General features: G+C 35.1%; 1 protein-coding gene across 1 annotated transcript; it reads left to right on the forward strand.

The window, feature by feature from the left end:
- The first annotated feature begins 5,705 nt into the window (after nt 1–5,705).
- On the forward strand, nt 5,706–9,732 carry LOC137721215 (uncharacterized). Its single transcript, XM_088699324.1, has 2 exons — nt 5,706–6,142; nt 9,134–9,732. Exons 1-2 carry the CDS (start codon nt 5,897–5,899, stop codon nt 9,359–9,361), a joined length of 474 nt encoding a protein of 157 aa, XP_088555450.1. The 5' UTR covers nt 5,706–5,896; the 3' UTR covers nt 9,362–9,732.
- The last annotated feature ends 3,947 nt before the right edge of the window (nt 9,733–13,679 follow it).

A 13,679-nucleotide genomic window follows, 5' to 3' on the forward strand; every position in this document is an offset into this window, starting at 1 on the left:
ATTTGGGACGTTGAAATTCACCTAGGAGGGTTTCCGAGAAAATTTCATAAAGTCAACACAAAGAATATTCCAAGAATATTCTTAGCATTTCTCATTTGAAAAAGGGAAGGGGTATTACCCTCACAATGAGCTAGCAATAATGTGGTTCAAATTCACCTCTGGCGAGAATCGAACCTATGACCTCTCACTTACAAGTGAATTGGATTAGGTTTAAAAAACTCAAATTGATGGATTTGGCTAGAATATTTGTATGTATTTAACACAATTATTATTTAATCGTCAGATAATAATTGTATTAATTGCATGTAAGTATTGTAACCAATCATCAAATTAATGTCATATAAGTATTGTAGTAAATCCAAAAAATGATCATTGAATTAGTTGTATATAAGTATTGTAGTAAATCCTAAAATTGATCATCAAATTAATTGTATGTAAGTATTGTAGTAAATCCTAAAATTCATCATCGAATTGATAACCATTTCATACTTGCATAAGTTGCACTATAATACAATTCGTACACTTTGAACCCATATAACTTCTTTCTACACCCAACTTAAATTTAAAATGTCAATTGTTTTTTTTTTTTTACTTTATTGCATAATTACCATTAAGTACAAGATAAAACTAACAATAAAATTAAAATTTGTCAATAAACCCACATTCAATAATCAAACCCTAGCACTATGCAATCTTTATCCTATGTTCATTTTAGCTAAATGTCGCTTTAAACCCTACCCGATGGATGATGATTTTGAAGAACACTGATTTGCACAAGTTGTTAATAATGCTGTAAATGTCACTTGTTCTGGTTGAACCACGCTATTTAGCATCTCATAAAAGAGACCAAGAGATGTATCAACATCTTTGTGGGATGCATTAGCTGAGATTATTGATGTCCAAATGATTAAGCTCTTACATTTTGCTCGATCAAAATTGATAGGTATTTTACTATCTGCAAAAGTAGGGATAAAAACACTTACAATACTTGCAAGAGTACAAGGTATTTTTAGTATAGATGGCTCTAGCAATGTCGTTCTCCACAGGGATTGAATGAATAATCTATGTTAAATCAAATCTTAATTAATTATTTAAAACAAAGTTTGAGAAAAAGTTGATTTTATGATTTAAAATAATAAAAGCGAATTTAATAGAAAATAATTAAATAAAGTCCCAAAATAAAATAAACTAAAAGGAAACAATTTTTGAAAATTAAAATTGTAAAAGCCTAGGGTTCTGCCGTCACCTTAATAATCATATGTAGGTCTTTCAATTACTTATGAATTACCTATGCATATGTTTGAAGGTTAGGTTTTCCTAATATATATCTTACTTAGAACCTCCAACATAGAACGTATATCTAACATGCAACCCGTTCGGACGTTCGGATTAAATATGCACATGAAAGACTCATTATACTTTATGAAAACCTTTTCAAAAACCATGCAACCCTTAAGACGTGGTGTTTATCCTAAGTGAAATTACAATTATCAACCATAAGAAGCCAACGCCAATTTGAGGGAACCTTCCGACCAAAATTGCATCAAATTACTTTTCTAAATATCTTAATGGTCGCGAATAACTAAGACACTTAGATAGTTTAAAATGGTGATTAATAATTCAAAACATGCATGCATAATATCATAAGCAAATTAAAAAGAACTACTAGATATTCTTTGACACACACCGTCCTAAGGAGGGCGTGACGGCCAACACGCCCTCCTTAGGTGAGGGAATGGTAAGCCCAAAGTGGACAATATCGTGCTACGGTATTGGAGCGGGCCTGGGAAGTGATCCATCCTGGGCCGGGATGTTCTTGTTAAGGCTTGTGGCCTCGCTGTGACATCCCACATCACCCAAGGGAGTGATCCTTATATGTATATTCCCATTTCTACCTAGCACGAGGCCTTTTGGGAGCTCATTGGCTTCGGGTTCCATGGGAACTCCGAAGTTAAGCGAGTAGCGCACGAGAGCACTCCTAGGATGGGTGACCCATTGGGAAGTTCTCGTGTGAGTTCCCAAAAACAAAACCGTGAGGGCGTGGTCAGGGCCCAAAGCGGACAATATCGTGCTACGGTGAAGTCGGGCTTGGGAAGTGATCCTACTCGGGCCGGGATGTGACACTCGCCTTAGCAAACAAGAATTAGTTACTAACAACCATAAACAAAATATTATTAAAAATAAGGATAGAAAATACCTTGAAAATAAACTTCAAAAACCCTGTAAAGTAGTGCGTGCGTTTCCTCCACTCTTCTCCTCCTTAACCCTAATGGCTAAATATCTTATTTATACTACTACAAAATAAAACCCTAAAAGGTCTTAGAATAAAACTAGGAAACATAATAAAATAATAAAACAGAAAATATAAGGTTTCTTATTTGAACTAAAATTCGGACTTCTTAGAAAATCACACTTTTGACTGACCAAATCAACTCCGATTTGGTCCCAAAATATCACTTTTGAAAATTGAAGACGTCCCCTACAAATCCTCAAAATGAATCTTCCTCAAAATATACCATCTTGACCTCCAAAATACCCAAAACATCCAAAAACGTTAATCTGGGAAAGCTACGCGCTGGGCCTTAATTTCATCACCATGGTCAAACGGCTTGGTAGAAAAATCTAGAATTTTGACACAATCATCTTGAAAGGCACACAAACATATGCATAGGTTTGATTACTTTTTGCTCCAGATGAAGTCGAATGTCCTATATTAAGAAAATAAATCAAAGTATCAAAATTTTACCAAAATAACAAATAAATTAATACTAAAAATAGGACAAAATATATAATAAAATATCGACTCATCAAAAACCCCTTTGTGCCTAGTAAAGAAAACTCGACTTTGCATGAGTATCAATGTATAATAGCACTTGTAGCACACTGATTTTTGCTTGATCAAAATCCCTTTGTTCGTAGACAAATTAAATTGTTTCTAACAACATAAGCATGTACTTCCTCCCTGACTTTCAGATTTGATAATTACGATACTGTGGGAAGAATACTTGACAGTGTCACGGTATTTGGTCTACAAGCGCATGCCTGCATTACGCGAATTAAATTTAATGCCTCTTTGTGCCGGTCATTAAACCAGAAATCACAGCATTCTAATTACTTAACTTTGGCGTCTTACTATCTCGAAAAACAACTACGGATTTGTCAACACACCCATGAAACATGTACCCCGAAACTAATGACCCATAAGTGACCTCATCCTTTTCACTCATCTCATCAAATAATTCTTGAATGAGATGTAGAACACTGGTTTTTGAGTTTTTATTTCTAAATGGGTGTAAAGATAAATTTATAAATTGAATTGGGTTTGTGAGGGTAATTTAGGTAATAAATTTGGGTTTAAAGAGATATTGATAATTTAATTAAAACTAATATGAGTGTACAAAGTAAGTTGGATGTAGAAAGAGGTTAGATGGATTCAAATAAAATTTCCCTTTTTGTAATTCTAGTTTTCTAAATATTTCCGAGCCTCCAAGATAATGTGGGTTTGTGACATGATAGATCTATTTTATTTTTATTTTTTATAACAATATATTTTTCACTAATAAGTGGGGAAGGATGATAGATCTATCAAAACTGTAAAAAGTTTACCAAACGGGTTTACTGTCATTGTCATTCCAAAGCAATAATGCATTATCATCATTGTCACTCAATATATGTATAATTTTCTTTTTGGTCATAAAAGCTTTTTCTCCCATTAGGTGAGAGTTATTCTCTCGTGCTGAGAGTCTTTTTCACTTTGTGTGAGTGATCTTTAATCCTTTGCTTCATTTAAGCGTTGACTCTAGCAATGGCGAGGGTCGGTGGCAACCCGTTTCTTTCTTCTTCCTTTATTCCTTACCTCATTTCTTCTACCCTCATTTCCTTCTTTGCCAATCTGTGTTTTACCTTATTTTTCGACCTGGTTTTCTTCTTCCTCTTCATTTAATTGACCTTAATCCTCCATCGACAATCTCCCAATTCTGACCTTCCTTTTTCTCTTCTCCATGCTGTTGTTCCACATCCATGGCTCTATCTAGTTTGTTTTCTACTTGTCCCTAGTGGTTCCAGCTTCTCTCAATCCCACATATTCCTGGATTTACAATTGTTTCTTTTCACCACGTTTTGCCGCTTTTTTGGAAGGTATGTAGAGTTTTAGTTCGGGTGTTCACACCACCACCTTCCATCTATGTGGTTTTTTCGACACTCTTACTTGTGGGATGTATTTTCCAATAGTTTCCTTTCCCTTGTGGTTGCAAATTTGAGTTTCCTGGTCTGATGGAGGGAGGAATCTTTTTTTTTTTTTTGGGGTAAATAACACAGAACTACCTCAACTATTGGTCATTAACAGTTTCATACCTCGTCTTTAAAAAGTTTCAATGTCATACCGTATCTTCGAATTTGTTGCAATATCATACCTTCCGTTAGTTGTCTATCAATTCCTCTGTTAAATGCTGATGTAGCACACTCTTTATTAAAAAAACTAATAAAATATTATTAAAAACTAAAAAAAAAATCATTTAATATTTTTTAAATATTACAATAATAATTAATTAAAGAAAAGTTATTTATAAAAAAAAATAAATAAATAAAACCCAAGTTCGCCTTCCCCCCACCCCCTGCAACCTAGAAAGAAAGAAGAGAGAGAGAGAGAGAGAGAGAGAGAGAGAGGAAAAAAAAAAAAAACCATCTTCATCTTCCTGACCCCCCATCCCTGCAACCCATCCTTTTCTTCCCCCTCCCGTCTTCCCCTTCCCTCTTCCTCTGCACCTACCCTCTGCACCCTCCTCTACACACCTCAATCTTTAAATCCATACTCATTCCCCCCATTTTCTCCATGCCCAATTTCTCCACTCGCGGAATGGGCGGAAAACGAAATCTGGGTTGCAGGGAAAGGGGGTCGGGGAAGATGAAGATGGTTTTTTTTTTTTTTTTTTTTCCTTCTAGGTTGTAGGTAGTGAGTGCGAGGGTGGGTGCGGAGGAGGAAGGAAGGGGAAGACGTGAGGAGGAAGAAAAGGGTGGGTTGCAGGGAAGGGGGGTCGGAGAAGATGAAGATGGGTTTTTTTTTTAATAAATAACTTTTCTTTAATTAATAATCATTTTAATATTTAAAAAATATTAAATGAATTTTTTTTTTAGTTTTTAATAATATTTTTTTAGTTTTTTAATAGAAAGTGTGTCACGTCATAAGCCACGTTAGCATTTAACAAATGAATTGCAAGACAACTGACGGAAGATATGACATTGTAACAAATTTGAAAATATGGTATGACATTGAAACTTTTTAAAGACGACGTATGAAACTGTTAATGACCCAATAGTTGAGGTAGTTTTGTGTAATTTACCTTTTTTTTTAATACATCTATATTTTTACACTAGGAGGAGGTGAATTTTGGTTAAACCACATAATAGGTAGTCTAATTTGTTATCGGATTCACTTTTCATGAAATTCGAACCTAATACCTCTCACTTTTAAATGAAAAAGAATATTACCAGACCGTACAATACACAACTAAACTAGAACATAGTGAAAGTAAATTGCTATGGTTAAAACGACTGTTTCCTTTTGCGCGTCAGTTGGAGGTTGCCTGGATATATTGTAATCATATATATTTCAACATCAATAAACCAAACCTCCTCAGCTGCACCTTCATAAATACGGTACTTCTACTACCCTTTCACCATCCAGTTCTTTATTCAAACTCTCTCTCCTCTCTCCTCTCTCTCTCTCCCCAGCAAAGAAACCAATTTCTCACCTTTTTCTTTTTTTTTTCTGCAGGAAAAACCCATCTCTGATTTGCTTTGCAAGACTACTGCAACATCTCTCTGTCTGTCTTTGCAGCACATCTTGTTCTTGTGCAGTTTGTAATTGTTGTACTTGCAGCGGGTCAAATATTTGAATATGTACAATTTTGGGGATGAATTTACTATAGAAAGCTACAGAATCCCATGGCTGGTATGGATCCAGGTGATGGTGATGGTCTTCCTCCTCATCCTTCTCTACTGCTTCAGCTTATTAGTCATAGATCTCTCCAATGATGACATCACGACCACCACCACCAAACCTTCATCTTCCACCAGTCGCTTAGTTTCCGATGGCACCGCCACCTCCACTACGCTTGTCACCAACGGCCTGCAAAATTCCCAGGTACGGAATCTGGATCTTCTTCCCTCAGTTGACTTCTCCGTGTTCCTTAATTACTGTTTTATACTAGTTTTGCCTATCTTTTTGGATATTTCAAGAGTTGAATCCCTTCTAATGTAACAAAAAAGAAAGAAAAGGATGATAGAAAAAGAAAGATCCCTAATCATGGAGAGATTTCTAATCGGTTTTACTGCTTCCTTATTTGGAACTGATTAGCCTAAACTCAAAAGGCCTAATCCGTTGTACCATGAATCACAATTTCACCGGCACATCGTATTCAGATCCAATAATACAACGCCATGATGAAAAACTTACAATATTACTGTTTTTACTTTTTCTAATTTCGGTGGGGTGGGTGTTAAAAGACGTGGAAGTTTCATTTTGTGCGCTCGCCATTTTTATTTTTCTTTCTGCAAAAAAGAATTAATTAGTGGTTTTATCGCGACAATTTATTATTTCGGAGTTAAAAAGATTCGACATTTCAGCTTTCTCTGACAACTATCATATTACTTATCAGTGTCTTAAATCGAATTTAAGACGTAACGTGTGTTGCATACGGCTTGGAATTAGTCCCAGCCACTTAATTGAGTATCCTTAGATACTATATTTATTTTCTAACAATTGCCTAATTAATTTGACACAACACTTTTTTTCTTTGGATACTTCGTCATAAATGGTATGATTTGCTCATAATTTCTATAAAAAAAAAAATAAATAAAAGAAGATTGGCCGAGTCATGTGTACTTCATTCGAAAAATGCATAATTATGTGTTGAACATGGAAAAATCACCATTCATAACGTTTCGTCGTCTACTTTGGGTTGGTTCCATCTTCTTCTTCTATGGTCACTCTAGACTTTTTTTTTTGATATTCCACAAACATTTTGAGGCAAATTTCTTGTTAATGATGGAGCTATTTATATTATAAGTTATTATGTAATAGTTTAAAAATAAAAATCAATTAAAACTAGAATTGTTTTAGCAATCAACTACAGATCGTACTATAAAGCATTGTGAACTATCTATTTTTTATAGTTGATTGACAACGATTTGAAGTAATTTTTTTCTTTTTTATTTTTTTTTATATAAAAAGGAAATTTATATAAGAATTTTGAATATTTAACGATTTCAATCACAAACAAGAACCATCCAATAGAGGCCACAAAATGTTTGCGCTTCAAATCCTTGAGTGGCCCAGTTTAACTCATAAAGCGGTGTCTTACCTTTTTCATATAGTTGTTGAGTCTACTACGTACATGTTTTTTTTCTTCAACATGTGCTTATATTATTATCACGAGATGTCATCGATTGGTGTATTTATGTCCTATAAGTTGCATTTTTGGTAACGAAATTCAATCACAATGGGAGGAATGTTCAGATCATGCCACCATAAGCTTGGTAGTTTGTTTCTAATATTTGTTTAGATCTTTTCCAAAATATAAAGTTGATTGAAATTCTTTTATTACGTAAACTAAAGTGTCGCGTAAAAGTCTGGATAATGTCTAAAAATCACAAACCATAAACCATCATGGAGTGGTCTAATAATTGGGGGCTGGTGAATTGTTATGTTTGATTTCTAATGCTCATGATTTGCATGATGATGGTCAAGAAAAGTAAAATGTCTTTGTAAGTCATTTCTAGCTTCAGAAGAGTGGACTGTTGTAGCTGAACTACCGACTAATTCTTTTCCCTTCTATTTCCATTCCCTCTTTTTATATTCTTTATTTTGTCTTTAGCTTTCTATAAATAAATTAATATAAGATGTTAACATGATTTAATTGTGATTGTTCAAATAAGGGGGAAGAAAAGCGAAGAAAAAATAAGAGGGGAGATAATTTTATTTCAAAAATAACAAACTATATCGACATGTTACATGGGGACTACTTAAGCAAGGCACGTGAGTGCAGTGCAGGACAGGCAACAGCCGTCTGCATTAACCACAACCCACGAGGATAATTTATAAATTGATTTTTGTTTTATGTTTTCTATGTTTTGGGTTTGGAGAAGGGATTTATATTTTCTCTGAGTTTAGGAGGCTGTGCATCTTGAGCAAATTATACGGTCTGTAGAATTTTAATCAAACAGTTATAATTATTATAATTTTTAGAGGGGTTCTTTATTTGTAATTGTTGAATCAAAATTTAACGGTCCGTGTGATTTGCTCAAGAGGCTCAGCCTTCTAAACTTAGGAGAGGATCCAAATCCTTGGAGATGAATTATAAACTACTTTTCTTTGTAGTTTTCCATTTCTCAGATATCAACTTCCTCATCCTTCATCACCTGGGTCTGTGATAACTTCTTCAATCATGTATTTTTTTAGTTTGAAATATTATTAAAAAAATTCTCATTGTTTATATCTATACATACAAGAGTTAACAAAATTTGTTAAAATTATGGTTCGTTTGATAATTATTTTGTTTTAGTTTTTTTTATTTTGTTCACTTATTTTATTTAAATTGAAATGTTATTTAATAACGACTTTCAAACAAAAAACCAAAAGCTATTTTTTTTTCAGTTCTCAAAAATTGATTTCAATTTTTAGGTTTTGGTAGTCAGTTTTCATTTTTCATTTTTTTGAAAATTGTAAATAGTTATAAAGAAGTTTTAAAAAATAATGAAAACTAAAACTAAAGGGGCAATTAGATTGCCATTTTTTTTTTAAATTTTTAGGGTCTTTTTTTTAATAAAAAAATTGAAAACCAGTTTGGTAATTACTTTCAGTTTTCAACTTTTAAATAATGAAAACTGAAAACATAAAGTTTTTTGTTTGGTTTTTAAAATTTGACTTTATGTTTTCAATTTTAAGTTTTTTTAAAAATTAAAAAACTGAAAAGTAAATGGTTATTAGACGCCCAAAATTGAACTGGTGAACAAAAAATGCCATAAATAATGAGGCTAGTTATAATAAAACATGTTTTATTTGAATAGCTTGTGTTGGGATTAGAAATTAGGTAATTACATGTACGAATAATGAGAGTTTGTAAGATTTTGGCAGGTAGGAGAAAGTATAAAAGGGGAGATAGTAACAAGCACAAGTAGAACAACGAGAAGAGAGGAGATAGTAGAAATGGAGGAGGCATCAGCAGCAGCAGCAACCCACATATACTTCCACCCTTGCGACTATTTTAGGCTGGCAAGAATTGCATTTCTCAAATGTCTAGGGTTTGACTCCACCTCTGAGAGTTCTTCAACTCCACAAAGAGGAAAGACAAAAGAAACTTGACATGAATTTTAATGTATCTTCATCTTGTCTGCTCAACTTGAAGCAAACTTCACCAACAGGCAACAGCCGTAGATAGAACTCACGACGGAGTTGTTTACAGTGTTCTGTATATCCGAGCATGTAGGAGCTCTTCCAGATCAACGGCAAGTATCATTCGTCGGCGCCAATTTGTTCGCTAAATTGGAAATTGGATTAAGGTTATTTTTTGACGGATACATCTGTAACTCAAAGAATTTAAGTGATTGGACGGAACAGTTGTGTTTAGAGTTTACCTTTGAGCCTCCACTAACATGATGTATAGCTAATTTGTCATCCAGATTGTGCTACCAAATAATTAATCTTTTCTAATCAGAAGTGAACAAATTCAAGCAGAGCTGGCCCCAAGTTAAAAGGCGAACAAAGCATGTGTCTTGAGTAAGACATGTAATTTAAATCTTACTTCGAGTCAACCCTATTTTCTATGTAACCTAATTTTATATGCATCTTAAAAAAGTTCATGTTTACCACTTAGTATTATGGTCTAATGGTATTCATCTTCATTTGTAAGCGACAGGTCTTAGGTTCGATTTTCGCCAAAGGCGAATTTAAACTAAATTATTGCTATCTTATTGTGAGGCTAAACCCAACTCCTCCCACTTAATGTAATAATATCGTTTGTTAAATAAATAAAAAAAGAAGAAGAGGTTCTTGTTCGTTGTATGTGTATGCACAACAAATAAGTTGGGTGGCCATAAAAGCTAAGAAATTGGGCTAAACTGAATGAAAAAAACTCCAGAAAAAAAATCGAGGTGACAAAAATTCAGTCAAACTCGAACCCAAACAAAATTGAACCCACAGAACCGATTTTAGCTTTTGCTTTTACTTGCAAAGAGCATGTCCAAACTAAATGGAATCGACTATATTGTTAATGCGGGGTCCTTTTTGACCGCAAAGAGGCCGAAATGAACACTGGTCCAAAGGAAGAAAGGCCAAGGCCCAACAAGATTGGGAAGGATGATCCTGAACGCTACAGATGATCGCTCGGGGTCTAGATTGTTTGCCAACAACGAAACCGAGCGCTTCCTCATAAAGTACTTTCCAATCATCGGGAGCAAGTTGGTGTATTGATAATTTTACAACGTGGAGTTCTAAGGACATACATACTCAGGCATCAACTCTAGGGTACGTGGCGGCTATTAAATAGAACAAAAGCCTATGAGGGATGTAAAGGCTGATAGATTAAGGACTCGAGTGTGGATTCCCACCAACCCCAGAGGCTGAGCAAGGTGCTTGGTACGCGTGGTTCAAGAAAACATGCAAGTGGACTTGAACGGATGTCACTTAGTTTTCACGGGTCAACTAAAGAATGGAGGGGCAGCTAGCAGGTCAAGTCTACGTATTTGGCACATTAGTGCAAAGACAGAGGAAGACTCAAACCCAGAGACTTGGGGTACATTGAGGGCCTATACAAAGAGGACGAGTACTCTTTAGAACGGGTTAGACGAATTAAAAGAGAAAGTCAGACAAATTAAAAGAGAAAATAGACTGTATTGAACTGAGAGCTATTTGTAACCTTTTATTCAATATGTTGATGCACAAAATCAGTGAAAACTTCAAAACAACGTAAAGTGTCAAGTTTGTAACCTTCGCTCGGTTGCTCCGGTCACCTAGTAAGGATCTATGAGCTTTATTTTGATGTTGACATGTGTCAAGCTGTGATTGACCTCCTGGTTGGAGGTAAACTCTTGTGCTTCGGTAAGGGTGCCTTATCATGAACCCTTCAGTGGATCCTTAAAGGTATGAAGTTGACCGGTGCTTGGTAGTTTTGGGATTGGTCAAGTATGGTACAAACACAATATATACAAGAGATTCAGTGGACGTAGCCCAATTTTGAGGGGGTGAACCACTTAAACGTTGATGTTCACTTCTTATCAATCCAACACTGAGACCCCTAAGGATTGACACACAACCATACTGATCTTTGTTAGCTTCTCCAGATTTGAGCGTTAACATATATTGCTTTACCTTTTTTTTTTTTTTTTATATATTTTTATTAATCTAATTCTTTAGGCCTTAGTTTTATGTAAATACTCATTTATATACACATGAATGAGAAAATAGATATGGAGTGCATGCATGATGAAGCTTTTAGAGTGCTAATAGCATCTCTCATTTTGTAAAATATAATATTATAACATATAAATGCACAGACTAGTTGCTGCTTCTTCTTTGTTTTTCAAGTAGTACTAGGGAGACTAAATTTTGTAAAATAAATAATATGGAAGTTGATAAATACTAGGGAAACCAAATTTTGTAAACAAAATAATGTGGATGTTGATGATTGGATTAGTACTTAAGTGTTGATTAATGTGCTTATTTCCTATTGGTGACGCATTATTTGGTTTGCAAATTTGGTGTAAAATTTGGTCTCCCTAGCATTATCCTTAGATTATTACTTAAGCATTGATGAACATGCTCATTTTTATTGGTGACACATCATTTAATTTGCAAATTATGTGTATAAATTTAGTCTCCCTAGCATTATATAACTACCACTTAAGCATTAAGGTATAGCCATGTAGCAAGATTTCTCTACACTCGTTTGTATAACTTTAGGAAAATGCTAAGGAGACCACATCTGATATGGCAAGTGAAGTGCACATGCCACATCGGATGATATATAATATTGTATAAACATGTGATCTCCCTAGCATTACTCCTATAATTAATGTGTGACTCATGGGAATGGATACGTGACACCCTTTTTTTTACACAACTTATGACACATTTTTTGGGGGCTCACTTCATAATGTGTGACAACCCGTCCCTAATTTTGCGATAATATAAATTTTAAAAGTGTGAATTGATGAAAATGCTCCTAGGGGCAAGGATTTTGACTTCTGTTGACTATTGTTTAGAGAGACGTATGACTCATTCTTTTAGCATATTTGCGTAGTACTCGTCGATACGAGCGTGTAAACGTAAACGAAATGTAATTTGAAGTTATAACGAATGAGTTACTAACGTAATTTGGGGCATTCTAGTAAATTTAACCTTTACTCTAGAAGGCTCCAAATTTTCAGGAGCAATGTGATGTGTCACGTGTGTGGTTGGGATGAAAGGTAAGAAGAGAAATGAGAGAGATGGACAACTGAGATGAAAGGGACATGAAAGAAAATGAGGGATTGGGGGGCTACCCAATCAGAAACAAGAGAAGGGAGGGGAAAGGAGAGAAAAGAAAAAAAAAAAAAAAAAAAAAAAAAGGGAATCGGATCCCTTTGAAAACCCGCGACCTGACCCAAGTTTCGACGACTGTCCCAATGGTTTTCCATCCATTCTTCTGGCTTTCCTCAACCTCCCATCACCACCATCACAACATCCCATCATCCCATTCTAGCCAAAATCAACAAGAATAGGTTAAGATTTCACGAAGTTTGAACCTGTGGGTGCCACGAAAACCCTTGCCCGAGATCCACCAATTTTGAAACGATTCCATTCAATTACCACCACCAAAACACTCCTCTAGAGGTCAGGAACAAAGCCCAAACAGGTTTGAGTGCGGCGGAGCACCAGAGGTGATGGATTGAAGCCACCAATTTCTTTGGTTTCTGGCGAGTGTGAGTGAAATTAGGGATTTTCCCGACCAAATTGGACTTCGACACAGGCATAAAACTTACTCTACTCATTGAGATCTTCATTTCTATGAAATTTGGTAATTTTTGGAAATAGTTGATTTTTCCAGCGAGTCGGGGCGGCTGGCCGTTGCGTACGGCGGCGCGAGGGCTGAGACCCTACATGACCATCCTAGACTAATTTGATGACCCAATTCCATAATTCACATCCGTTTAGTGAAATCCTAATGTTTTAATATAGTTTCGTAGTGGACCGCCTAGTTGGCCGCCATTTGATTATTATATGAATGAACGATCCGACCGTTAGATCTGTACCAAACTTTAATACATGATAGTACATAATATTTTTTGACATTAGGAACTTACGGATCAGGAATCCGACTTATGGATCTTCCCGAATTGAATTTCTAAAGTTTGTAAAATCTAATGTTGACTGCCACTTGAATTTGCAATTGGCGAAGATCTAACCGTTGCATCGTAAAAACGTTTTAGTATGTTGTTCTAGAAGCATAGTGTGGACTTTGGGAAGATATGGATTGGAAATCCATGTGCGGATGTTCCAAATTGACTTATGTAGGGTTGTGGACCTCACCTTTGATAAAGACTTGACTTTTGGACAATATGCTACAAATTGATCTTAAATATTAAAATTCGAATTACTAGAGACTATGTAGGGTTTAGCAGGCCTATATTGATTAGTGAGTTGT

Source organism: Pyrus communis, chromosome 1 (genome assembly GCF_041283825.1).
Source record: "Pyrus communis isolate YQ-2024b chromosome 1, ASM4128382v1, whole genome shotgun sequence".
Classification (NCBI taxonomy): Eukaryota; Viridiplantae; Streptophyta; class Magnoliopsida; order Rosales; family Rosaceae; genus Pyrus; species Pyrus communis.

Coding starts and splice junctions, on each gene's coding strand:
- LOC137721215 (XM_088699324.1), top strand. CDS start 5,897: ATGTACAATTTTGGGGATGAATTTACTATAGAAAGCTACAGAATCCCA. Junction 6,143..9,133: donor ACGGCCTGCAAAATTCCCAG/GTACGGAATCTG, acceptor AGATTTTGGCAG/GTAGGAGAAAGTATAAAAGG.